Below are 27,968 nucleotides of genomic sequence, written 5' to 3' on the forward strand. Positions count from 1 at the left end.
AAGGTAAGATTATGTGCACCAATAGAAGTCTAATAAGCTGCCACAATGGAATTGGACCACAAATCAATAAATAAGCAGATTTGAAAATAAGTTTCTAACTGCTGAGACTTGCTTCTTTTGTGATATTTTCTTTATATAGAATGTAAGTGTGCATATCCCAAAGACATTTCTCATGATCACAATCTTTTACAATGTCAGTAAATGTACACTATAAATAAATAGAACTTATATATTTAACATCTTATAATTTTTCTGTTCAAGTACATAAGCACTCAAAATGCATTATTAAAATAGTTTTTAAACTTGTCTTTTGGTTTCTTGAAAGTAGCAAAATAGTGGTTAAAATCAAGGCTGTTTGCTTCCTTGCAGTTTCTTCATTACCAGGCAATCTGTGGGTGCGCTTGTGAAAAGGCTTCCAACAAACACATGCGTTCCCCAGAGCACATGATGAATAACTTTACAACAGCCAAGATCATCAATGTGAAAACCTAGATGCTGATAGCGCTCATCCGTTTCGAATAATGTATTATTTGTGTACGGTCCAAAATACTGGAAGAAATAAAAGGCAAATATTGATGCAAATATTTGAATATTTATTGAAGAAAACCTTCCCATCTACAGTAGTCTACACCAGTCCTGCCTGTCCACATTTGGCCATATCTCTCTAAACCTTTCCTACCCATATACCTGCCCAAATGTCTTTTGAATATAGTTATAGTACTTGCTTCAACGACCTCCTCTGGCAGCTCGTTCCCTATACCCACTTCCATATACTGTGTGGAAAAGGATACTCAGGTTCCTATTAATTCTTTCCCCTCTCTCCTTAAACCTACGTCCTCTTTTTTTATTCTGGGTAAAAGACTATGCATCTGCCCTATATATTCCCATTGTGATCTTATACAACTCTATCAGATCACCCCTCATCCTACAGGAATAAAGTCCAAACCTGCCCAATCTCCCCTTGAAGATGAGGTTGTTTCATCATATTATTATCTTCCATTCAAAAGAAAAGACTTTAAGTGCAGTGCATTACTCTCTGTACTCGATTGAATTCTTAGCCACAGATTATCAAAAAGTATTGTAATATGTAACAAAATTGCAATGTCAATAATCCAAAGCAATTCACTGGTTAAATTAAGTATGCCAATGAAGATCAAACACCTAAAAACGGTGGACATCAACTACAGAGTTGTCATTTTGAATTTGTTGGGTTAAGCAAGTCTTGTTCACCAGTCCAACTTGTGCACACTACTTTTGCTTTAACTTGTTAACAGAAGGAGGATGTTACTGGGAAAGACATTCTGTTTCCTGTTCATCCCCAATTTCCTCTGAAATAAGCAGACAATTATGAGTCTACCATATTGGTGCTCCTTCACTTATTTGAATGGAAACACCCTCAACATCTTTGATGGGGACCTGGACTTAACATTTGACAGGAGGAAAGTGGAGCCACAGGAAATACACAAGATCATTCAGGGAATGTGCAAACTTCACAGAGATAGCACCCGAGGTCAGGATTGAACCTAGTTCTCAGCATAGTGAGGTTGCAGCTCTATTAGCTACTCCTGTGTGACACAATTATTCAATGTTGCAGGTGGTTGCTTGGATGAATCCCTACTTTCAAATAGATGATATATTAAGATTTCTATATAGGTCACGTAGTTTTACTTGGATAAAATAAAATCAAAAGGGAAAACACTGAAAATAATCAGGTCAGGCAATATCTATAGTGGGATATTATTAATAATTCAGGTTTACGACCTTTCATCAGAACCACAAAACAATTAATTAAAACCAATTTTGAAATCATGGGGGGGGGGGGGGGGGGGGAGGAGGGGAGAGGGAGTGGGGTTGGGGGAAAAAGTGGGAAGAAAGAAAAATGAGGAAAGTCTGTGCTAGGTTGGAGATGACGAGTAGTGGTGTTGAAAATACTCACGATGAAGAATGAAACCTGGAATTAGCAGAAGAAAAAATTTATTGAATTCAATGTTATCAATTCTAACCCACTGAGAATAAGTAAGAGGGAACAAAAAGGAAGGTGGATAATAGAAGATGAATCTGGAGAGTATAACAAAATGAAAATAAAGAATAAAATCCAAATCACCAGGAGGAAGATAAAACAGGTTGACATCAATATTACAGCGCACCAAAGCCTTTGGGAGTTCAGCAATGTTAGTTAACAAGCCATTTCAGCCTAATTATTCACATTTTCTATTTCCCAATATGTTTTTTCTCCTGTTTTGGGAATCTCAGATTTAACTCTTCATCTCCTATTTGCATCTCACCTAGATACATATTTTGTTATTCACTAGCTTTTACCACTCTTTTACTCTTCACCACAACTCGTTTCATTTATTCTCTTCTGGTTTCCTTCTGTTAAAAAGTTTTCTCTTTGATCCCTTTCTTAGAATTAGGAACATTGAATTCAATACTTTTTGCACTCTTCTGCAGATTTCAGGTTTCATTCTTCTTCATGAGCATTTCCAACATTTTCTCATTTTATTTAAACACCACTATTGATGATAAATTAAACAATAATTGCAGAGGATACTTACAGCAAGACCTGAAGATGGATCAATAAAATCAGCCCAGTATCCCTCTGAGCGTAGCGCATAGCAGATTTCCTTGGCACCATTAATAAACTGAAATATAAAGCTCTGTTTACTTTGAAATTAATCACAAGTTTGAGTTGAATTACATTTTATTAATTTAATAAATTAAAGATCAAGCTGAAACACAAATTGACAAAGAGCCCCAAGGTATCAAAATATCAAATTAAGACACAATTTTAGTTAAGTTTAGAGATACAGTACGGAAACAGGCCCTTCCGCCCACCGAGTCCGCACCAACCAGCGATCCCCGCACATTAACACTATCCTACACACACTAGGGACAATTTTACATTTATACCAAGCCAATTAACCTACAAACCTGTACGTCTTTGGAGTGTGGGACGAACCCGAAGATTTTGGAGAAAACCCACGCAGATCACGGGGAGAACGTACTAACTCTGTACAGACAAGCACCCGTAATCGGGATCGAACCCGGGTCTCCGGCACTGCATTTTCTGTAAGGCAGCAACTCTACCGCTGCGCCACCATGCCGCCAATTAATCACAAAAAAGTTAATTTGACAGCAAATTAATTTAAAAAAATCAAATTTCAAATATGAAACCAAGATGGAAATTGGATTTTTTGATGCTAGATATTTTAATTAAAAAATCTCTAATCAGCACAAATAGGCAAAAAATGCTCAGACTTGCAGTTTCACTGGCTACAAATAATCTGCAAGATCAAAAATAATATCTCACAATTTCAAAAGTAATAGCTTCAATATTGTTAGAAAGACAAACACAGGTACCATTGCTATTCTGCCATTGTTCCTGGGACTAAATCCAAGAATTCCCTGCCGAAGAATGCTAAGTGAGATTCTTCTCCAAAGAATTGCAATGGTTTAAAGCTGCCACTTTTGAGGGAATTAGAGATTAGGAATATGACATCCAAACCCCTTAAAATCAATAAATGTACAGACAAGAAGTTATATGAATCTAGTGCATTCATATTTCCCTTTGTCACTACATCTATCATCAATACCCAGACTCTCTCTGCAACACCACCTGCTGGTGTCCTCCAAGAAGGACAAAAGAGAAAAAGACTATCAACAAGAAGTAATCTTGATTTTGGAAATATCTCAATTCTTTCACCAACATCTCAAAATCCTGAATTCTCTAATATAATTATGGCATCAACAGTACAATTATTTCACCAGTCTAAGGAAAAAGCCTCTTATAACCATTCATGATCAGCTAATAATTGTAAACATGTACGTAAAAATTATACATCTTTTCGCCACTCCCAAAAGCGTGCCTGCATTAATTTTCTCCATGCCACTGTCCAGAAATTCCTTTGCTTTAAACAACCTTATTTGTACATTTCAAAAATAAATTATGTTCCACTACTTAACAGGGAAATAACATATACAAAAACCAAAACACACAAAAGCAAAAAAAATGGCTTCAAAATGGTGATTAAATTGCATTGCTTTGAACTAGTCCAATTACACCCAATCTATAATACTGCTTGATCTCAAGACTATACGGCCTCAGGTATAAAGGGCACAAGGTTAAGCATTGTCTAAAATGCAATCAACCCAGTGTTAAGATAAATGACCTGCTGTCAATCTTCTTTATAGTATCACCATTCTAATAGTCCTCATGACCCTATTACACCTCCCAGCACCTATGGCATTGTAATAAGGCATTTCAAGTTAAAGATTAGATCTGTGTTATTCTTTTTAGAAAACGCAATAGTGTTTGTTCTACTATGAAATTACGGAGCAAATATTTCTCAGCGTTAACTTTCAGATGCTTTGTTGGTTTCTATGAAGGTAAGCTACAATCTGGAACTGATTGACACGCATTTCTATGCAACTTTTTTTAAATGTCTCTAGTTTCATTTTCAGACCAACCTGATGACAATTTTCTTTGTTGGTCCAACTTGTCTAAGGTGAGAGGGGAAAGATTTAATGGGAACTGGAGGGGAAACTTTCCACAGAGGGTGGTGGTTCTATTTCTCATTATGATATGAATTTGATTATAGGGGTTTACATCTAATGGTTTATCATTTAAGTTTAGGACATAAAACAAACTAATGTTTAACTTGCAGGAGAAGGTAAATTAAACAGGTTATTTCAGAAAACTGAACGCCTTTCCCTTTGATGTACAAAACAGTTATCAAAGTCAAAAGGTCATTGGGCATAAAGAATGTTCATTGCGAGGTTAGAAAATCTCCCCTGGAATTTGGTTGGGGATTTACATTTGTCTTGAAGTAGAAATGGTACCTTAAAAGGAACACTCCATGGATGATTTGAGTGTTCAATTATCTTCATCCTCAATGCTATCGTCAAAGTGAAGGCCTACAATCACAGTGTCAATGTCCCATCTGGCACCAGAAAGTAATTTCACCTTTTACCTAGCAAACGCAATGCTAGTATTTATTTCGAGAAGGCTTGTATATAAAAAAGGGGATGTAATGCGGAGGCTCTATAAGGCGCTGGTCAGGCCGCATTTCGAATATTGTGAGCAGTTTTGGGCACCATATGTGAGGAAGGATGTGCTAGCTCTGCAGAGGGTCCAGAGGAGGTTTACGAGAATGATCCCAGGAATTAGGAGATTAACATATGATGAGCGTTTGACGGCACTGGGCCAATACACGCTGGGTTTTATAAGAGGGGGGACCTTATTGAAACGTACGGAATAGTGAAAGGATTGGATAGAGTGGATGTGGAGAGGATGTTTCCACAAGTGGAAGAGTCTAGGACTTGAGGTCATAGCCTCAGAATTAACGGACGCACTTTTAGGAAGGAGGCGAGGAGGAATTTCTTTGGTCAGAGGATGGTGAATTTGCAGATTTTTTTGCGACAGAAGGCAAAGTCAGTGGATATATTTAAGGCAGAGATAGATACTTGACTAGTACAGGTGCCAGAGGTTATGGGGAGAAGGCAGGAGAATGGGGTTAGGAGGGAGAGATAGATCAGCCACCATAGGCTCGAAGGGCCGAATGGCCTACTCCTGCACCTAATTTCTATGTTTCATTGAATGGCAGAGTAGACTTGATGGACCAAATGGACTAATTCTGCTCCTATCATATGATCTTCTGATCTTTTACAACTGTGGATAAGTTGCTTCATTAGAGAGAAATAACAATATTATATTTTTGTGACTTTAGGAAATAGAATATAGGAATAAAAATACATTTTCCCACTTGCTGCTACAATAGTACCTCCATTGGTAGCTTACTTTTAGATGAAAGAGACATTAGGCTAAATGTTTTAGCTAAGCTTTTCCCATTAAGTAATCCTCTGCCCTGAAGCTTTTTAAAATGAATGAATGCCAAGGATGTTGGTTGATTGAAGAAAATGACTAAGCCTTTAATATAAATATTAAATAGCACACATCTAAATTTGATGTCTCATTTTTCTCATAAGGAATGCATTTGAAATTCACACAATTGCTTCCCTGCTCTGGTCCAGTGGCAGTTACTTATAATATGATAACCTGAGCTCAGTATAACACGATTCTACCTTGAGGATGAAACTAAATTCTGTGTGGGATTTGGTTTCAGAAATAAGAATTGTCAACTTTTTCAAATACTCTATTCAAGAAATGTATCCAAAACAATGCTGTCATCTGCTGGCAGCATAAGGAAGTACTGCTTGTCAGACACAATAAAGCACCAATATTCCAGTATCATCCTCTTCAGAAATCCCAAGCAAAACACAAAGTGTTGGAGAAATTCAGCAGGTCATGAAACATCTGAGGAGGGAATGGACGGGCGACATTTTGGGTTGGGAGCCATCTTCAGAAAACCTGATGTTTTGGCATCCGACTCGCTTATGAGTACATTAAGTCGTTGTGAATCGCAGGACCTGTGAGTTTGGTCATGATTACTGGGAGCATGGGTCGGACATACAGATGGAGAAATGGTCCTAGAGTACATGGGGAGGTGGACGGGTAGGAGTGTGGGTAGCTGTCAGCTGGAGCCAAGGCTGGAAAAACCAAAATATGCAAGCTCAGACTGGATTCTGGTTCCAATGTCCTCTTTTATTCTCTGAGACTCGGCCTCTTGCTCCCTCTAAATTGATTGGAAAATTTATACTACTGATTTGTATATTTTTTATACCGCATATAAAAAACTGAAAAGCATGTTGGGGTAACATCCACAAATTTAGAAAATATTCTTGTAGGTTACTACTAAAGTCCTGAGGGTACTGGATTATCCAGGGTTTTACTGTATTGCTAACATTGTAAGATGAAAAGAATCCATAGAAGATTTATTTATCATTGATAAGGACAATGAAAATTATAATATGGAGGATGTAGCTAATAGCTTTAATAATTTTTTTGTAAATGTTGGACCAGACCTGGCTAAACAAATCCCTGATCCAGGGACATCTGGAGAAACTCCTGAGAATTTATTGGAGAGAAATCCCTGCTCTATGTTTCTTATGGCAGTAGATGAAAAAGAACTGTTGGACATTGTTAAAACATATAAAAACAAAATGTCTACTGATTTCAACGACATTGACATGTCGTTAGTTAAGATGGTCATTGAGGGAATTTCCAAACCTTTAACATTCATCTGTAATTTATCTTTCCAAACCAGTACTTTTCCAATCAAAATGAAAATAGCAAAAGTCATACCAATATACAAAACTGGGAACAAGCATCATTTCACAAACTATAGACCTGTTTCTTTACTCCCTCAATTCTCCAAAATACTAGAAAAAATGTTCAACAATAGACTAGACATATTTGTAGTAAAGCCCAAATTAATCACTGAAAGTCAATATGGATTCAGATCAAACAGATCAACATCACTTGCAATAATAGAATCAATTGAAGATATCACAAACGCTATTGACAATAAACTATATGCAGCTGGGATATTTATTGATATAAAGAAAGCATTTGATACGATCAATCATGATATTTTATTAAAAAAATTAGAAAGGTATGGCATCAGAGGTCTAGTACTGGATTGGATAAAAAGCTATTTAAGTAACAGGCAACAGTTTGTGAAGCTGGGTAGCTACAGTTCTACATGTTTGGACATTGCTTGTGGTGTCCCCCAGGGGTCAGTGTTGGGTCCAAAACTATTCATCATGTATATAAACGACATTTGTAATGTGTCTAATGCCTTGAGGCTGGTCTTGTTTGCAGACGACACAAATATTTTTTGTTCTGGGGAGAATTTAAAACAACTACTGGACAAAATAACAAAAGAAATGAGCAAACTGAAAACATGGTTTGACAGGAACAAAATATCATTAAACTTGAGCAAAACCAAAATAATGTTATTTGGTAATTGCAGAGCAATTACACAAGCAAATATAGAGATAAATGGGGTTGAAATTGAACGAGTTCATGAAAATAAATTTCTTGGGGTTATAATGGATGATAGAATCAGCTGGAAATCACACATTAAACATGTACAATCCAAACTGTATTACACAAAGTTAAGCAGGTTCTTCTGGATCACAAATCACTCCGCATTCTCTACTGTTCACTAATCTTACCCTATTTAAATTACTGTGCAGAAGTCTGGGGCACTAACTATAAAAGTTCGCTACATTCATTAACTATTCTGCAAAAAAGAGCAATACGTATTATTCACAATGTCAGGTATCTGGGTCACACTAATCCATTATTCTTACAGTCAAAATTATTAAAATTAGAAGATTTGGTTGCATTTAAAACAGCACAGATAATGTTTAGGGCCAAAAATAAAAACTTACCTGGAAATATACAAAAATTATTCAATGAGCAAGTGGGGGGGTTATAATTTAAGAAGAATTTTTAATTTTAAGGTACAAAGAGTTCGCACGACCAGAAAAACTTTTTGTATTTCGGTCTGTGCAGTAGGATTGTGGAACAGTTTGAATGTGGAGTTAAAGCAATGTCCAAATATGAACCAGTTCAAAATGACATACAAAATACTTTTTTTCACAAGGTACAGGGATGAAGGGGATGGTTGACAAACAGGGGTTAATGTTTATTATTATTTTATTTGTTATTAATTTATGTTTTTGGTTACTTCATACATATTACTTGTATGTGTATATCAGTTGTGTGTATATATATGTCTGTATGCATCTCTAAAAATTGTCTGGGGTATTATTATTGTTAATTAATTAATTATTAAATATGGAAGAAGGTTTTAGGGAGAAGGGGTGAGATTAAATAAATTATTCTTCTTCTCACTCCTTTTCGAGCGTAAAGAAAAAGTGTTGGACATTTAAATTTTGCTTTATGCTTTTCATTGCTTTGCAAATATTGCCTGGAATGTCCAATTGTTTGACTATTTCGATTTTGTTGTTGTTATTTATTCCTATTTATGTCTTTACTTGTTCGGAACAAATAAACAAATAAATTATAAATAAATAAATAAATGTGGATAATAGAAAGCGCTGGGGGAACTTAGTGGGTGTATTAAACCATGAGGGAAATAGATAGGATGAATGCAGAGTCGTAAGTAATTGAATAGAAGAAATACAGGCCCTGCTATTCCAGATATTAGTCCCATAAACCTTCTATAGATTGCTTCCAATGCATTAACATGCTTCAATAAGGAGTCTAAAACGGTCTGCAGTCTAACAGATACGGTTGTATAATTGAAGCATTACTTTAATATTTTTCTATTCTCTGCTAGAAGTAGGGAATAGAACCCCATTGGTTTTCCCTCGTTACTTGCTGTACCTACGCGCTATCTAACCATGGATACCCAAATCCTTCTCCATTCTAATACTATAGATAATACACTTTAGAGTTTCCATCCTCCACTGACTAAACCTGTCCATATCTTTTTGAAACTCCCTTGTGCCCTCTTCACACTTTACTCTTCTTCCTATCTTTGAGTATCATTTGCAAGGAGAGCAACTGCATGTTATCAGTCCTTGCCTGAATGTTGTCCAGGCCCTGCTAAAAAGGATTTGCAAATGGAATTGAATGTTATCAATTCAACAACAGATCTCTGACTTTATGGGAGTGGTGTCATCTATAAGGCAATTAAAACTGGCCAGTAAATTTTTTTAAAGTAGTAAAATGCCTAAATAAGAAGCCCAAAACTATAAGATATTACTGCAAAATTAATTGAATGAATGATACTATATGAATTGTAAAAATATCTAAGCTAGTTAAAACTGAACAGATACTAATAGTGATACAGGAAGCTATTTGACCAACCATAGCTGCTGTCATAACATTTATCTCAGTAACCTATTCTTTCTCCCATGCATGTCAACACTGCCCATCTCAAAACTTGCAACTCTACCATCTAGAAAGACAAGGTACATGAAAATACTATTCAGATTTCCTCCAAATTACACATCATCTCCTTCATCGGTCAGTTTACTGGTGAAGGCCCTACCCAGAAGCACTATAGGAGTCTAACAGGACTGTATCTGTTTTCCTTCATTTCTTCTGCGTAATTAGGGATGACAAATGAATGCTGGCTAATGATTCAGATTCAGATTCAGATTCAATTGTCATTGTCAGTGTACAGTACAGAGACAACGAAATGCATTTAGCATCTCCCTTGAAGAGCGACATAGCAAACGATTTGAATAAAAAATAATAAGTGTCCGGGGGGGGGTGGTGATTGGCAGTCACCGAGGTACGTTGTTGAGTAGAGTGACAGCCGCCGGAAAGAAGCTGTTCCTCGACCTGATGGTTCGGCAACGGAGAGACCTGTAGCGCCTCCCGGATGGTAGGAGGGTAAACAGTCCATGGTTGGGGTGAGAGCAGTCCTTGGCGATGCTGAGCGCCCTCCGCAGACAGCGCTTGCTTTGGACAGACTCAATGGAGGGGAGCGTGGAACCGGTGATGCGTTGGGCAATTTTCACCACCCTCTGCAATGCCTTCCGGTCGGAGACAGAGCAGTTGCCATACCATACTGTGATGCAGTTGGTAAGGATGCTCTCGATGGTGCAGCGGTAGAAGTTCACCAGGATCTGAGGAGACAGATGGACCTTCTTCAGTCTCCTCAGGAAGAAGAGACGCTGATGAGCCTTCTTGATCAGAGTAGCGGTATTGTGGGTCCAAGAGAGGTCATCGGAGATGTTGACTCCCAGGAACCTGCAGCTAGAAACACGTTCCACCTCCGTCCCGTTAATGTGGATGGGGGTGTGCGTGCCGCCTCTGGACTTCCTGAAGTCTACAATGAGCTCCTTGGTCTTCTTGGAGTTAAGGGCCAGGTTGTTGTCAGCGCACCATGCTGCTAAGTGCTTGACCTCCTCCCTGTAGGCCAGCTCATCGCTGTTGCTGATGAGGCCAATCACCGTTGTATCATCTGCATACTTGATGATGGTGTTAGTACCATGTACAGGTGTGCAGTCATAGGTGAAGAGGGAGTAGAGGAGGGGGCTCAGCACACAGCCCTGAGGAACGCCGGTGTTCAGGGTGAGGGTTGAAGAGGTGTGCTTGTCTAACCTCACAGACTGGGTGGGGTCTGTTGGTTAGAAAGTCCAGTATCCAGTTGCAGAGGGAGGGGTCGATGCCCAGGTTACCGAGTTTGGTGATCAGTTTTGATGGAATAATGGTGTTGAATGCTGAGCTGTAATCGATGAACAGCATTCTTACGTAAGTATCTCTGTTGTCGAGGTGGGAGAGGGCGGAGTGAAGTGCCGTTGAGATGGCATCCTCCGTACTCCTGTTCTTGTGGTAGGCAAACTGATAGGGATCCAGGAATCCATAATGATGCAATTATTTTTGCCTATCACCATAAATCTTCATCTTTCAGTTATCCATTAATCCATCAGTTAGGGGGTTTCACTTCCTTTCTCTTTCTGAGCCCATCACAATTTTAAACGGCAGTCAGGTTTGTTGGCTGATTGGCTTAAGTAAAATTGTAAATTATCCTTAGCACTTGCGTAGGATAGCGTTAGTGTGCGAGGATTGTTGGTTGGCGCAGACTCGTTGGGCCGAAGAGCCTGTTTCCACACTATCTCTAAGCTAAACTAAACTATACTCTCGGGTCTCGATCCGAAGTGCCACCTATTCCTTTTCTCCAGAGATGCTGCCTGACCTGCTGAGTTACTCCAGCATTTTGTGTCTATCTTCGATGTAAGCCAGCATCTGCAGTTCCTTCTTACACATAGACTCTCTCAAATGTCCTTGTCTTTTTCTGACCCAAGTATAACTTTACCTTTAAGTTTCATCATGCAATCCTACAAGCTATGATTGTTAAACCTATGTGCTCTCTGCAAAGCATGTTTAACCTTCCAAAAATATAATCGCCATAATTAGGCACAATACTCCAGATTCACACATGGCTTTAATAAATGTTATTAAGTTGTCTTGCACCTTCAATAATATCAACAATTAAACCTCCAGATTTTGCTGTTCATTCACCCCTTTAATGCAATTTTTTTGTGCCAGAAGGAACTGCAGATGCTGGAGAATCGAAGGTACACAGAAATGCTGGAGAAACTCAGCGGGTGCGGCAGCATCTATGGAGTGAAGGAAATAGGAAACGTTTCGGGCCGAAACCCTTCTTCAGACTGATTCCAATATAACATTTTGCAGTCCCAAAAAATAACTCAACATATCTTTCTTTCTATAACCAACAAGGCACCTTTGTGCCACTGTCCCCTTTATATCATAGGCTTCATCCTAGTAGGTACCATCCTGGACAAGGTATTTTGCATGATTACAAGACAAAAGGAATACCGAGGGAGTTTACAATTACATTACAAGTGTTTTCCCATCAGTTATATTTCATGTTTTCCTTCAGACAGATGTTAAACCCTTAGCACAAGATACTTACTTTTTCAAGTAGCTTATCACGTTCCTCCTCAACTGCTTCATTCCATATAGTCATATCATTTATACTCCTTTGCGTTACAGTAAGGACAGTAAATCCAGCAACTGGAGCCTCAGGAAACATTGACTGAAAATCTGAGAAAAAAATGGGACAATCAAGTCTCCTATTCTAACCACAAAAAGTCATAAGAATCCTAGTGTCAACTTATTTATATCAGACTTTGACCCTTTTACTGAGTCCACGTTGACAGTATTGACTGACCTAAGCTGGGGAGCTGAAACATGGTCAGAACTGACAAGAAAAACATATTTTCCATCTTACATTGTGAGTAGAAGGATTCTAGCTGCTCTATCCGCAATATCTTTTACACGGTGATTACAAACTGATCACGTCTCTGATGAAATGATCCTATCAGTTGCATTGATAGGAAAATATCAAATGCCATTTCCCAAAAGTAACTTTTTTATTACTTCCCTGCTAAGAGAGAAAAAAATGACAAGGTGAAGTGAGATTACAATAAAAGAGCTTTTTGTATCATTGGCCCACTGATCAAAAAACATGCTGATTTATTAACAACATATCCAACATTTGTAATGTATTATAAAGTTTTGTTAAAGAGTGACATTTATCACTATTCAACTTGCCAAAGCTTATTTAATCTATAACTGAAAAAGGACAATTATAAATCAATCACGTCACTTTCATGCGAGAATATTTTCAAGACAGTAAAATTCAAACAATCCCACATGCTTAGTGGTGCCAGACTGACAGATTCTAAAACATGAAACATAGAACACAGGTGTAGGAGTAGGCCATGTGGCCCTTCGAGTCAGTACCGCCATTCAATATGATCATGGTTGATCATCCCGCATCAGTACCCTGTTCCTGCTTTTTCCCCATATCGCTTGATTCCATTTGCCCCAAGAGTATATCTAATTCTATATATGTGATATAGGAGCAAGAGTACCTCAGACTGCCCTGACATTCAATATGTCCATTCAAAATGTATAAAGGTGTACAAAATTATGAGGGGCATAGATAAGGTGAATGCAAACAGTTGTTTTGTCCCCCTCAGGGAAAGGGAATCAAAAACTAGAAGGCATAGCCTTAAGGTGAGAGAGGTACGGTTTAAAAGGCGACCCATGTGTTAGTTCTTCACAAAGCGGGTGATGCTTTCATGGAATGAGCTACCCAAGAATGTGGCTGAGACAGGTAGAATAGTAACAATTACAAAACATTTGACCTTGTGCTCCGGAACGGAGTGCAGTAACTGGGCCCCAGGAAGCAAGATGCTGAAACATCAGGATTTCTAAATCCACACAATTTAATAAACCCCCTCTTAACCTGTATCCAACTATCACTTATGTAGGAAGGACCTGCATTGGCTGGTTTACGCCGAAGGTAGACACAAAATGCTGGAGTAACTCAGCGGGATAGACAGTATCTCTGGAGAGAAGGAATGGGTGATGTTTCGGTCAAGAATATTCTTCAGACAGTCAGGAGAGAGGGAAACTGGAGATATGGAATGGTACAAAGAGAATGCAAGGTGTGAAACGGACAGATCAAAGCAGGCGATGATCTAGGAAATGTAAAATGGTTTAATGATGGTTGAGAGAAAAGTGACAACGATGCAGTCAAACACTAAACTGAATCAGGACAATGAAACTAGTTGGAGAACTACTGCAGTTGTTACCAGTTGGGTTACTGCAGCATACTACTGCACCCCTCCCCCATCTCTCTTCTCAGCTTTCTCCCCCCTTACTCCACCAGTCTGACCTGACTTGCTGAATTCTTCTAGCACTTTTGGACAGGATTCCCACATGGTCAGAGTGTGTATTATCAGAGTTGGATTGCAGCCCCAGCTCCGCTATTGTGTGTGTCGCGGCAACCTTTTATCCGGAGTTACCGCATGGCGAACCGGTAAAGCATTCCGAAAACCGGACATTTTTTCCTGGACGTCGCCGACACCCAAATCTCGGAGCTGGGGCTGCGGGCGTCAAACCGGGCGGCCCGGATTTGGAGCGCCGCACAGCTAGGGGTAGAGTTGCCGGGGTCGGAGTTCCAACCGGCGCCGCCCGCAGCCGGACGCCCGCACCCCTCAGCTCCGCGATGTTGGGCGTTGGCGGCCACAGCGCACCGGAGCTTACTGCGCAGCGCTTTTCTGTGACCAGGTAGGGGGGGAATTAAAGTTTCACCCTTTCACCCCCCCCCCCCCAACCACATAAAATCCCTCCAAACGAACTGACTAACATTTATACAATGATTTACAATGATTCCCCGGTCTCCGGGGAGGAGGCAGCCGCTCCAGACTTTTCAAGCCGCCCCCGCAACCTACCTAATCTACGCTAAAAATCTTCCATTCGGAAATCCGAAAAATTCCGAAATCCGAGAAGTGTCTGGTCCCAAGGCTTTCGGATAAAAGGTTGTGCACCTGTATAAATTAAATTTCTGATTAATAAATTCATTTTATTTGCTCAAATAACAGACCTTTGCGCAGGAGCTCAGGGCAGGTTTGTATGACACATTCCACCTTTGCATTCTCAAAGTAACTTTCTGCAAGAGTGATGTGTTGTGGTTGAGGTTCTGCTTCATTTCCCTGAAATAAAAGCCAGGAATGGTTTTAACACCAGACAATTGAGATGGAATTGACTTCTTCCGTTTCAATTGTAAACACTTAATCATAGTTACATTAAATTGTAAGAACATAAAATACTGTGCAGCAGTATGAAGGGATGGTGATAATATGGTAATGGGCCTGTCCCACTTCAGCGACATTTTAGGCGACTGCAGGAGACTATGCGGTTGTCACATGTTCACGGGTAGTTGTCGGGGAGTCGCCTTCATGGTCGTGACAGTCGCCTGAAAAATCACCTGTGGGACAGGCCCATCAGACTAGCTTTCCAAATATAAAGATCAAGTAAACTTAACCCTCACTAACGTTATTCCCACAAAGCAGTTACCAACAATAGAGGAACCATCTGGTGTCATTCTTTGCAATCTTCAAATATCTGTACTATCACTCGGTTGTAATGTGAAAATTACAATCACTACATAATAAAACAAATACTGTGATTTTAAGCTGTGATTATCAGAAATGCAAAGACAAAAGTAGTTGCTCTAATAATATTCTCATTTAAGCAAAATGACTATTTCACACGTCATTACTTTTACAATGTCACCAGGCTTTAGTTTTAAAGCCAAATTAGATGTGTCCACCTTTGTATCACATCAATGTTCTGATTTTTCACCTATCAGCAATCATTGCCAAATGTCTGCAAAATGATAGCTGAAACCAATAAATAGAACTAGCTTCGTGTTATCACCAATTCCATAAAAAGAATAGAAATCTGCTAAATTGTTAGAAGGCAAAAAATCTAATTACAATCAAGAGATGTTGAAACTTAAATCTTAAATATTAGCTCATTAAAAATTGCGCTTTCTTGCCTGAAATTCATTCACAAACTGTGCGAGGATGAACTCGTGCTTTTCACTGGATAATGGCTCTGTTAGAACATCTGGTAGCGGTCTGCGGACTGAGATTCTCTTCAGGTGAGCAACACCGTTAATGTGCGAGTCAAACCCTATGTTACCCGGCAGTTGAAATCGTTGGTCTTGAGGCCCAAATGGCCCCATCTTTTCATCAGGCCATACAGTCTGCAAACCTAACAAGTATAACAAGAAGATAAGTGCTGCTTAAATTATACGCAAGGATTCAACATTTACATAAGTGGAGGAGAAAATATGTGAGATTAAAAAAAAAAAACTGTAGTCACTATGAAAATTATTGTTCTAAATCGGTGGTCATCATTTCAGGAACTCAAATTTTAAAGATATAAATGCCTACCATGACGATTTATTGTCACCCATTTTCCTAAATGTTATTTGCAGTAAATTAATAACATAGCGTACAAGTATTATTTTCAGATTGGTTCTTATTCTGCTCCTGGGTCAATTGAATGGTAATGAGGTTCCTTAAGTCAATAAACAACTAAAGCACATTTAAGGCAATGTTTTCTTAGTATTGAAAAATGGCGTCTACTAAAACTAAGGCGTATAGTTAAAAGGGTGTCGTTACCGCACTTTTAAAAAAAAAATATCCATTGGACAAAGACTTAAAAAGACAAGCATTTAATAACTCATACAAAAGCTGGCAGCAGTTCCACCGACTCGGTGCTTCATTAAAGTACCATCTATAAATGGTGTGCTTGTTCAGAGTGCACCCGAAGCTGTGATCTTCAAACTCACACGTAAGAGCACTGTAAACCATGTAAATTGTCAGAATTAACCTGAAATAGTTAACTAACAAAATTCTTCAAACTGAAGGAAGGAAATGTATTGGCCTTGAAATAGCCACAAGAGAAAGGATCAGGAATAAATAGTATGTGGAAAGAATCAAGAGGTTCAGCTGTTTTTTGTTAAGGGAAAATAAGAGATAAAAAATGATTTAAATTGTATTTTTAAGATTAGTAAATTACCTCCTAAAATTGGAGCGAGGAAATTGCATATATTAAGAGCTTATATAAAAAAAGATTTTTACATGTTAACAATCTGGATGAAGGCAGGGAGGTCAGGGAGAGCTACTGCCCTGAAGTGTAATGAAATACTGACGCAAATTACCAGTCCAGCCTATTACTGACAGTACAACATTTCTATAGTGAGGTGATGGAGATTCTACCACCGGGTGGCGCCAGCGTAGCTGCCTCCTCGTCAATAGTTTGGCTGTCGGTTCCTTCTTTCTGTTTTAATAGTATGTGTTAAATGTATGTTTTTAGTGTTCTTTAGCTTGTTTTATGTGGGTGGTTGGCGGAGTGGGGGCGGATTGGGGGGAACTTTTCCTAATCTCTTACCATGACGGAGATCCGTATCGTATCTCCGTCCACATTATGGCCTAACATCGAGGAGTTGACGGCCTTTGCTGGAGACCGACTTTTGAGAGCTCCATTGCTGGGAGCCTGCTGGTTCTTAACATCGTGGAGCCTGCGATCCCTTTACCAAGGATCGACTGGAGCGCCAACCGTGAGTGCTTGCTGACTTAACATCACGGAGTTCGCGGTCTCTGGTCAGACACCGACCGGGAACTCCAAGTTGCAGGAGCTTCGACCGCCCCGACGCGAGAGCTTCGACCGCCCTGACGCGGGAGCTTTGAACGTGCCGGCTGCGGGAGCTTCAATCGCCGCTGCAGGAGCTTCAATTGCCGGCTACAGGAGCTTCAATCGCCGGCTTGGAGAGCTTCAACCGCCCCGTGGATTGTTTGATTACCCCAACCGCAGGAGAATAAAGAGGAAGAAGTTGGACTTTTTTGCCTTCCATCAGAGTGATAAATGTGTGGAATCCGCTGTGGTGGATGTCAATGTTAACCATTATGTAGTTGAGCGTCTTGTTTTTTTATACGTATGGGTGTTTGGTAATTCACATATCACTGTACCTTAATTGGTACGTGACAATAAAAGACCTTTGAAACCTTTGTTATGATTTACACAAATGATAATAGTTGCCCCTAATCCCTAAAAAAATGAATAATTACTTTGGGTTGAATCATCTTTTAGACGAGGGAATTAAATGGAACATCTCTAAGTTTGCGGATGACACAAAGCTGGGTGGCAGTGTAAGCTGTGAAGAAGATAACGAGGGTGTCGGTGACTTGGATAGGTTGTGGGAGTTTAAATATCCATGGCACAAATGAAGTATAATATGGATAAGCATTTAAGGTTAACTCATGGTGACAAAATCTGGCAGCAGATTATTCCACCGAATCGGTGCTTCATTAAAGGGTAGGTGGGTGATAAATGGTGTGCTTGTACAGAGTGCAAAGGAAACATGCAGGTACAGAAGGCAGTGAAGAAAGCTAATGGCATGTAGGCCTTCATTGCGAGAGGATTTGAATTTATACTGCAGTTGTATATGGCCCGGGTAAATTCACCAGGTTAATTCCCGGGATGGCAGGTCTGACATATGATGAAACAATGGGTCAACTGGGCTTGTATTCACTGGAATTTAGAAGGATGAGATTGGAATTTTATGAAATAGCCAAAAGAGAAAGGATTGGACATAAAGATGTATGGGGAAAGTTCCCGAGGGGTAGTCCCGAACCAGGGTTTTTTGAATAAGGGGCAATAGGACTGAGATGAAAAAATGATCTTCAATTGTAGTTTTGAATCCAAACAAATGTAAATTTCCTTTTAAAATTGTTGTTGAGGAATTGCTTTAGGATATTAAGAGCCTATATAAAAAAGATCTTTACATGTTAACAGAGCTGTGATGAACGAGCAGAAGATACAGCTCAGGGAGTAAGCTCAATGCCATCCAAGTGTAATGAAGTAACACTGATGCCCCAAATTAAGATCAGAGTCCACCAACAACATTACTGACAGTACAAATTTCGGGAAAGGTGCTCCTCATAGTAGTATTCCTCCTCTTGCAAATCTAACATCAAGAAGAAGATCTATCTATTAGTGCCAAACCTTACATACATAAGAACTCAATATTTGACACCAGTAAAGAAAAGGAACTAAGTCTCAAGAAACTCGAAAGGTACAGAACGTCTCCAAATACAAGCTCCAACTTGAAAAAATATATCAATACAATACAACACAATTTTATTTGTCATTTGAACCTCATAGAGGTTCAAATGAAATGTTGTTTCTGCAGTCATACACACAAGAAAAAGACCCAAGACAACACAATTTACACACACATCCATCACAGAGCATCTCCTCCTCGCTGTGATGGAAGGCAAAAACCTTCTCTCCCCTGCACTCCCCATTCCCCTCCCGATGTCAGAGTCAAAGCCCCCGGCGGGCGATGGTAACTGTCCCGCGGCCATTAACGCCGCGCCAGGTGATGCAAGGCCGCGCTCCGGGTCTTGTTGTTGGGAGCCCCCGGCGGGCGCTAGCAAAGTCCCACAGCCATTCAAAGCCGCACCGGGCGATGGTAAGTGTCCCCGCTCCAGGTACTCTTCGACCCCGCAACTCGAGTGGGAGAAGTCGCTGTTGCAGAAAAGCGGTCTCCCAGCAGGGACCCGCGCGCTCCCGGTGTTTCTGTCCACCAGACCTGCGGTTGGAGCCTCCGAATCTCCGGGGGTCGGGTCGCAGCCGAGCGCCACCACAGCTCCACCCGCTCCGAACTCAGCCAGCTCCGCGATGGTGGGTAAAGCTCCGATGGTGGGTAAGTCCGCAGCTCCGCGACTGGAGCCCCAGGTCGTTCCGGTTGGAGGCCGCTCTACGTTGCTCAGCCCCAACGACAACGGAGACCCGACAGGGAAAAGGTCGGGTTCTCCGTGCAGGGGAAAGATTTTAAAAGTCCCACCCCCCAACACCCCCCGCCCCCCACACATACACACATACCCTGTCAAAAAATAAATAAAAACTACATTGAAACGAGACAAAAAATAATACAAAGACAGACGGACTGCAGAGGCCGCTGCGACGTGAGTCACTGGAATACTTTGTCTGGATGGGCCATTATGACTTAAATATGGAAACCTAAGAATGAATACTACTCTGTGGCTCGGGGACACCCACTTTGTGCCTAAATTCTAAATTAACATACATAATACTTTGACCGGTTCTAAATTAGATTGTTTAAAGTGTGAGACATGATTCATGACTATAGTAGTGTACTGGAAATATTTTAAAATCTGGCATTTAAAGATGGCATGGGATCTGGTTCAAAAGTAGCTAGAAATTTGATTATTAACCTGGCATTTTTCTTGTCTCACCCCTAGGAAATCAGTCGGAGATGGGACGGGACTGTTTAGTGACCATCAAGGAAAGGACAGACCCTAGCTGATATCAGAAATACGGTGTGGATTTAACAGTGAAAGAAATACCGTGGGAATACAAGGTGGTGCGTTAAAATGATGAGGTAAGACTGAAAGTTTGAATGACGGGTTCCCCTCGGAGAGGTCGATACTAACCATCCAGTGGCAGGAGGAGGCTAATGATAAGGAAGAACCCCTATTGTCTGTGAGTCTGTTCAACATACTAGAAAGAGAATTACTTTGAGTTAGAGGAAGCAGCAGGGGAGTGGGTATTTGTTGTCAGAGTCGATGCATTTGATCGGTGGATCAAAATTTATCCAACCCTTGATAATAAAGCGGCTAATATTATCAAGGAGTTAAAGAAAATTGTCCCAAGATTTGGCATCCCTATTTGATTTAATCTAAATAATGATCCACAATATATTAAAACAAATTGATCAAAATGATATAAACAGCTGGGAAGTACGCAACAATTGAATTGTGAATATCGACTGCAAGCTGTTGGTTTTGTAAAAGGGGTAAGACAGACCCTGAAACCTAAATTAGTTAAATTAAAGGCTGAGACTGAATTTGGCTGGATTAAAATATTCCCCATGGTCTTTTAAATAAGAGTCACGCCTGTAGCTAAATCTGGACTGAACCCAGCTGAAATTCACATGAGAAACCTTCATTAAGAGTACAATAAAAAGAATCACTTTTCACCATGTGACTACGGAGATAACTGACCACATTCTAGCTTTGATCCTAGTGTTGGAAGAATTGTATTATAGAATATGAGCAGTGTACAGAGAGAGGCCTTCTGACGAGAGTAGGACAGAATACGTGGGTACATATCCACCACTGTAAGAGTATCAGTGGAAGTATGGACTGCTAACTTACTTTATCCCACGTTCTTTTAGGAACTTCATACTCTACTACGGATCAAGCACAGATGAATTAGTAACACGGATGGAGGGGACTCGTGCCCACAAAAACTCGGGAGGTGAAGACTCATCAGACGGGAATCATGAAGCTACGCCCACGAAAACTCGGGAAGCTTGAAGAAGTTCTGGGAAAATACATCAGCATCTTGTTGTTAACGTTTGTTAGAATGGAACAGTCACCATTGTACACTAGTTATCAATGATGATAGGTTATCATATGATAAAAGGGGGGAATGTAAACCTTAGTCAAAACAGAGCCAGAATAGAGCCAAAATTAAGCAGTGGCACTCCAAGGAATTGTAAATGCATGAATTTGATTAGATTGCTGCAAAGGGATTGTAAATAATGTTGCAAGACAGTTACCCTGCTGTTTGTTGATTGGCCAAAGTGTTAAGCACTAGCAGAATTGCATTGTGTTCCAGGGTAAATGTTGCATTGTTTAGTTGACTAGTTTCCTTCCAGAAGCTTCTGTAAGAAACATTGTTTAAGGCTCTCTGTAATTGGACTGTCAGTAATGTACTGATGTAATTGATATCTTTGATTGGATTGTAAGGGGACCACCCCTATGTAGTTCGGCCCCTCAAGGTTCGTGGACTTATAAATGGTAGCCCCATTTTGGATCGATGTCGATCTTCTGGAAGGGCGCTTGGGACTGTGTGACCTTTTGGGCAGTGTCTGCTTGCAGGAGGCTGAAGGACTTGGCCAGGCAGAGACAAGGATCGAAACCGCGGTGGTTAGGGGAATTTGTGTTTGTTCTAAAAATAAAGATTAGTTAGTCCAGTGCTTGAGTCAGTGTTTTTACAGAACCAGACTAGGGGGGTAAGCTTTAGGAGCGTATTTACAGGGGCGCCAAACGATTGGCAGCCTCGCCAACAGTCTGTTTGTTTTTTCATCTTTTTTTCAAAAAATATTGTGTGTTTTATAAGTCTGTGTACATGTTCTCTGGTTTGTTTTATGGGGGGGGGGGGGGCGATTGCCGAAGGGAGCTGACATCCCCCCGATGCAGGAACTGGATCGCCCCGACGTGGAGGGCCAAAACGCCGCCGGATACGGGGGTCAAGATTCTCCCGTCAACGGAGGGGTCGAGGCCCCCCGATCGCAGGAGAGCAAAGGGAAGAGATTGAACCTTTTTTTGCCTTCCATCACAGTGAGGAATGTGGAGGAATCACTGTGCTGGATGTATATGTTAAAAGGTGTTTTGTGTGTTCTTTTGCTTTTTTTTGTATGACTGACTTGGCAAATGAAATTCTTCGTATATTGCAAAACATACTTGGCTAATAAATTATTATTGCGATTGTGATTGTAATAGCAAAGAGATTGTCAATGTTTTGGGTCAAGACTCTGCATTAGGACCTGGAGACTTTGTGCTACCTTTGAACCAGATCCCATAAGCCATCTTTAAATGCCAGGTTTTAAAGCATCTGCAGTCTCTTGTATCACAATAAAGTGGAATAAAGCTCTTACCTTGATCGAGTGATACAATTGCAACTGCAGGTTCATCAGACCCTGAAGAGCCTGCTGTGGAAAATGTTCTAATGGTTGCAATCCTTCTAACCAATGCCTGAAATTCTGGCAGGTAGGTAACTAGCCTGGCTTTGGTGCAGAGCACCTGAAAAAAAAGGAAGAGGTAGTTAGGTATGGGAACATTGTGTTGCAGTCAACAATGCGGTCATTGGCGAGGCCATATGGAGTACGTTTACAGTTTTGGCTATCCTGCTACGGGGCATGGAGCTGTGGAGGGAGGTTGGCCAAACTCGGACTTTATTTCTTTGAATGTAGGTAACTGCTTGGTGATCTTGTCGAGGTGTGAATATTATGTTGCAAAGATAAGGTGAATGTCAGAGTGTTTTATTCAAGAGAAGGGGAATCTAAATCTGGAGGATACAGGTTTGAGGCAAGAGGGGGGAAAATTTAATAAGGAACCGAGGGACAACTTCTTACACAGAGGGTTATGGAACTAGCTAACAGAGAAAGTGCATAACACTGATAGAATAACAGCATTTAAAATACAGTTGCATAGATACAAGGTCTTCTTCTTCTTCTTCTTCTTCTTCTTGAGTATGGCGTGCACAGCCTAAAGTTGTAGGACAACTTGTTCTACTAGATCTTATTTGATTGTTCACGTTGATAGCATTTGTTGAAACAGAAGGTTGCAATCTTCCACCCCAGATACAAGGTTAGGAAAGCCTTAGAGAAATATAGGCATGGACAGTTTGGACCAAAGGGTATGTTTCTGTGCTGGATTACTGTATGAATCAATGGAATTTCAAGGTGCAAGCTTTTTGCACTAACCCACAAACTGATTAAAATACCTCAAAATACATTCAATTTGAAAACGGTCAGTTAATATTTTTGCATATATTAAATCACTTTGAAATAAATCAGGAGGAAAATAAGTTTGGATTATTGGAATTACTGGAATTCCATACATTTATACTTCACTCCTAAAAGCAAACCACGAAGAGAAAAGTAATACAAAAAAAATACCTTGGCCATTTTGCTTGTTTTCTTTGCCAATTGTTTCTTCTGCACCAAAAAACAAAAGAAATTTCAAAAATATTAATAATCCGATAATAATAATAATGCTATAATTGTCATATTTTTTAAATTTTTGCTTCCAGGTTATCAAAATATATGGACTTCCCTGATTCTTTACATGTTGAAAATTCAGAACATAGCATTTGGAATTTGTAAAAAACTATCAAACAACCCAAATAATAATCCAGTACATAATATTACGTCATAAATTATAGGCAAATCATAAGGTGGGGATACTAGATATGTGTTTTTAAATATGCATCTTGGATAAGCAACCCATCAAAATAATTTAATGAATTCAGTTAGACAATAGGCAATAGGTGCAGGAGTAGGCCATTCGGCCCTTCGAGCCAGCACCGCCATTCAATGTGATCATGGCTGATCATCCCCAATCAGTACCCCGTTCCTGCCTTCTCCCCATATCCCCCGACTCCACAGTTTTTAAGAGCCCCATCTAGCTCTCTCTTGAAAGCATCCAGAGAACCTGCCTCCACCGCCCTCTGAGGCAGAGAATTCCACACTCACCACTTTCTTTGAGAAAAAGTGTTTCCTCATCTCTGTTCTAAATGGCTTACTCCTTATTCTTAAACTGTGGACCCTGGTTCAGGACTCCCCCAACATCGGGAACATGTTTCCTGCCTTGTTGTATTTTTAAATAATTAGCAAATTATTTAAACATTCAAACTTGCTGATAGATCTACTGCACTGCTCCCTTTAATCTGGAATGCAATTAAACCATTTGTCGCAGTTTTCTATAAGCATACTTCAGGGTTTCAACTCTACTTCCTTAGAAAATTGAGGAGGTTTGGTGCGTCAAACTTCTACAGGTGTAAGGTAAAGAGTACATTGATTAGTTATCATGGCCTGGTTCAACAACTCGAAGCCCCAGGAATGAAGGAGATTACAAAACGTTGTGGACACTGCCCAGTCCATCATGGGTTCTGACTTCCCCATCATCAACAGAATCTGGCACTGGCAGCCAGTAACATCAAGGACCTACACCACCCTGTCTATGCTCTTATTTCACTCCAGCCAGTCTGAAAACCATGACCTCCAGGTTCAGGAACAGCTTCTTCCAACAACCATTAGACTCTTAAACACTACAAACACCAACTAAACTACAAAGTACAAATTGTCTTAGTTGCACTTTAGACTTTTAAATTTGTAATTTTATTTACATTTATTGAATTTTTATATTTATTATGGATCTGTGAATAATGTGTTCACAGACCAATTATGCTGCTGCATCGAAGAATTTTAATGTTCGGTTTTTGGTAATACAACATTAAACATTATTGAATTTGAACAACAACTTTAATCAATTAACTGTCTTCACTACCCCAAGGCACATGGCACTGGAATCAACATAAATTATGTCAATATTTACCAAATTGGCAAGAGTTACTTTTATCTTTTCACAATCAATGCAGAGATTAGTGGCAATAGGAATATTTACCCACAGAAAATAAACAATCGATAAAGTTAGCAGTGGTTAATCCATTATGGATATTACATACGTAAACCTACTTCTAACAACACTTGTGTCGGAAGGAACTGCAGATGCTGGTTTAAACCGAAGATAGACACAAAATGCTGGAGTAACTCAGCTGGACAGGCAGCAATGGGTGACGTTTTGGTTTGAGACCGTTCTTCAGACTGAGCTTTTTGATTTCAATTTCAGTAGTCACATTTTTTTTTTTAAAGTCACTTATTAAGATTGAAAATATTTGGATGGTATCAATCCAAGTTGTCCTAGTAGTTGCTAGAACTACTAGAACCATTTTTTTCTAATCATGCAGACAAGATTTCCATAGTCAAACAACAATGCTTAGTGCAAAAGCTAAAATCTTACTTAGAGGACAGCATTCCATATATGCAAAACAGGATTTACCAATTTAAAATAAATCACCATTAACCCCATGAAAGTTTAGGTTGAATCATTTTCATTTTTTTTGTTTAGTTTAATTTATTGGCACTTGTCCACTGTGTTCAGATACAGGATAAAAGGAATAACATTTAGTGCAAGAAAACATTAACTGATTGAGCAACTTGTTTTTGAAGCATTCCATTTGTGTTAAAAATATATAAATTACCAAAGAGCAGTTTTAAAACGCGTTAAATGTACATAAATAATGTACATAAACTACATTGGATAAATCCCCTGGAGGAGGGGGGGGGGTGATAGGTATATGGATAGGAAAAGTTTAGAGAGATATGGCCAAATACAGGTAAATGTTTAGTTTAGATGGGCACCTAGACTCAATGGGCATATTGGTAAGTGTGGATGAGTTGTTCCACAGGTCCTGCTTCCATACTTTATTACTCTACAACTCTAATGTCAGCTGAACTGTCATTCAGCATAACAGGAAATGGGCAATTCACATTCGGTGTTTATGGGGAAGTTGAGTTGTAGTTGTTTGGGGTGTTTTCGGGATAGTTGGGGTACAATTGGGTAGGGTTGGAATGGGGAGTAATGGAGAGAATATTGGCAGGTATAGAGTACCTCAATAACAGCTTCTTCCCAACTGCCTTGTGAAACACAATACTGACCTCGGCAATGGACTTTGAGGTATAGAGAGTCAGGTTGTAGTAGAAGGCAGTTGTGGATAGATCATGAAACACAAAGCATTTACTGGGAATTATTGAGAGTAAGTGGAATTAGTGAAGAGTGGACAGGGAGACACAGGAAGGGGAAGTAACTGAGTAGATTAGTACATAGAAGGTTTTGGAGTGACAAGTTAAAATATCTGAATACAGGAAACAGGTCAGTTGAGGGGGGGGGGGGGGGGGGGGGAGGTGGGGGGTGATAATGGCTGTGTTGGGGAAAGGAATAACAATGAGTTGGAGAGGAACAAAATTTATCTGTGGAAGGTGGGCACCGTGGATGGGACAAGTAGTCAAGAGTGTTTAATTGTCATGTTTACCATCCATTAGCAGAACAGTGAAATTCTTACTTGTAACAGAATAACACGCCTGTAAACACAATACACTGAGATAATATGGAACAAATATTCAATAAATTCACATATTCTGTTGTGCTGCTGTAAGTAAGAATTTCATTGTTCAATCTGGGACATATGACAAGAAAACACTCTTGACCCTTGAATAACTACCTAGTCCTCAAAGCCAGTCCATTGCCGAGGTCAGTGCTGTGTTTCATAAGGCAGTTGGCAAGAAGCTGTTATTGAACCTGGTGGTCACAGACTGGCGGTGAGAGGAGGGAGAGTGGTGAAAGGGTAGGAGCCACAGTGAGCGGATCGCAGGAGTTTGGGGGGCGAGTAAATCGAGTGCTGGGGCCAGACGTCGTGACGTCTCGCCAGCAAGACTTAAATCCCCGGTCGCAATAGCGGTTCGCTCGGGATGTGTGTGTGAGAGAGAGAGTCAGATCTCGCATGAAACTCACAGAAGGGTCCACCTTGTTGCTCCACAGACCAGGCCGCGAAACCTCCTCGTCAGGCTCACAGCCCGGCCCAGCATCTGCGGCCTCGGCGCACGTACACCCGGCGTCATTACGTCCACCGCAACATACGTCATCGCGTCAGGCGCCGCGTAGCTCCGTAACCATGGCGCCCCGTCACCATGCGTCCCATGGCAACGGGCTGAACACTTCGATCAACGACACTTATTATATTTTTACAAAGGAAGTTTCAAGTAAAACTTCATATGTTTGATTCATAGCCACTGGTCCCCTGGTACTCTTCGGTAACATCCATATAAAGTTGCAATTAGGTACATCTATTACCTATTACCAGATGGTACATGTAAACAGAAAGGATTACTAGAATATATAAATTAGACAAATATGTTTTTTTGGGGGGAAGCGTCTTTTTGTAGTGGAGTGATTAGGCTAGGAGGTGAGCACCTAAACACTGCAGGGCAAATTCACAGGAGGGGAACTGTGCGTAGTATTCGTTTGATCTCTTCAAAGTGAAACATGCCCATTGCTTCTTCTGGGATGAGTTCAACTGAAGTGGTCACAGGGATTCCTGCAAGAATATCGTGAATATGATTGTCATAGAGTCTTACAGCATGGAAACTGGCCCTTCGGCCCATGCTGACCAACATGTCCCGTCTACACTAGTCGCATCTGTCTGCGTTTGGCCCATATCCCTCTGAACTTCAGATAGACATACACAAAATGCTGGAGTAACAGCAGGACAGTAGCATATCTGGAGAGAAGGGATTCTTTCTTTTATTGTTTGTTATTATTAGTATTATTCTGCACTATTATTGTTTATTTAGGAAGGAACTGCAGGTGGTGGTTTAAACCAAAGATCCTAGAGGAGCTCCTCTATAATCTTTGGTTTAAACCGAAGATAGACACAAAAAGCTGGAGTAACTCAGCGGGGTAGGCTGCAGATCCAGATCTGCAGTTCCTTCCTACACATTTCCCCCTAAACCTCGATCAATAACATGAATCAATAATAT

General features: G+C 40.2%; 1 protein-coding gene and 1 long non-coding RNA gene across 2 annotated transcripts in view; one reads left to right on the forward strand and one right to left on the reverse strand.

Annotated features, from left to right (window-relative positions):
• LOC129699072 (uncharacterized) overlaps nucleotides 1–22,460 on the forward strand; it is a 29,058-nt gene extending 6,598 nt beyond the window's left edge. The window contains exons 2-3 of the long non-coding RNA XR_008723772.1: nucleotides 20,044–20,183; nucleotides 20,979–22,460. This is a non-coding gene — a long non-coding RNA (uncharacterized LOC129699072). The remainder of the gene's footprint in view (nucleotides 1–20,043; nucleotides 20,184–20,978) is intronic.
• Nucleotides 113–27,062, reverse strand: mmadhcb (metabolism of cobalamin associated Db). The gene is made up of 8 exons (XM_055638705.1): nucleotides 26,944–27,062; nucleotides 23,490–23,528; nucleotides 22,467–22,611; nucleotides 15,765–15,982; nucleotides 14,808–14,916; nucleotides 12,324–12,454; nucleotides 2,556–2,642; nucleotides 113–549 (listed from the first exon to the last, which is right to left on the reverse strand). Exons 2-8 carry the CDS (start codon nucleotides 23,496–23,498, stop codon nucleotides 346–348), a joined length of 903 nt encoding a protein of 300 aa, XP_055494680.1. The 5' UTR covers nucleotides 23,499–23,528; nucleotides 26,944–27,062; the 3' UTR covers nucleotides 113–345.
• Nucleotides 27,063–27,968: the final 906 nt, after the last annotated feature.

The sequence above is a fragment of the Leucoraja erinacea genome, chromosome 7, assembly GCF_028641065.1.
Source record: "Leucoraja erinacea ecotype New England chromosome 7, Leri_hhj_1, whole genome shotgun sequence".
Classification (NCBI taxonomy): domain Eukaryota; kingdom Metazoa; phylum Chordata; class Chondrichthyes; order Rajiformes; family Rajidae; genus Leucoraja; species Leucoraja erinaceus.

Bases quoted from the DNA above. Each gene is read 5' to 3' on its own strand.
- mmadhcb (XM_055638705.1), bottom strand. The intron at 12,455-14,807 runs GTCTGTTATTTG...TTTTTTTCTCAG, and splicing joins CCCTGAGCTCCTGCGCAAAG to ATTTTCAGTCAATGTTTCCT. The intron at 550-2,555 runs GTAAGTATCCTC...TATTTCTTCCAG, and splicing joins ATCCATCTTCAGGTCTTGCT to TATTTTGGACCGTACACAAA.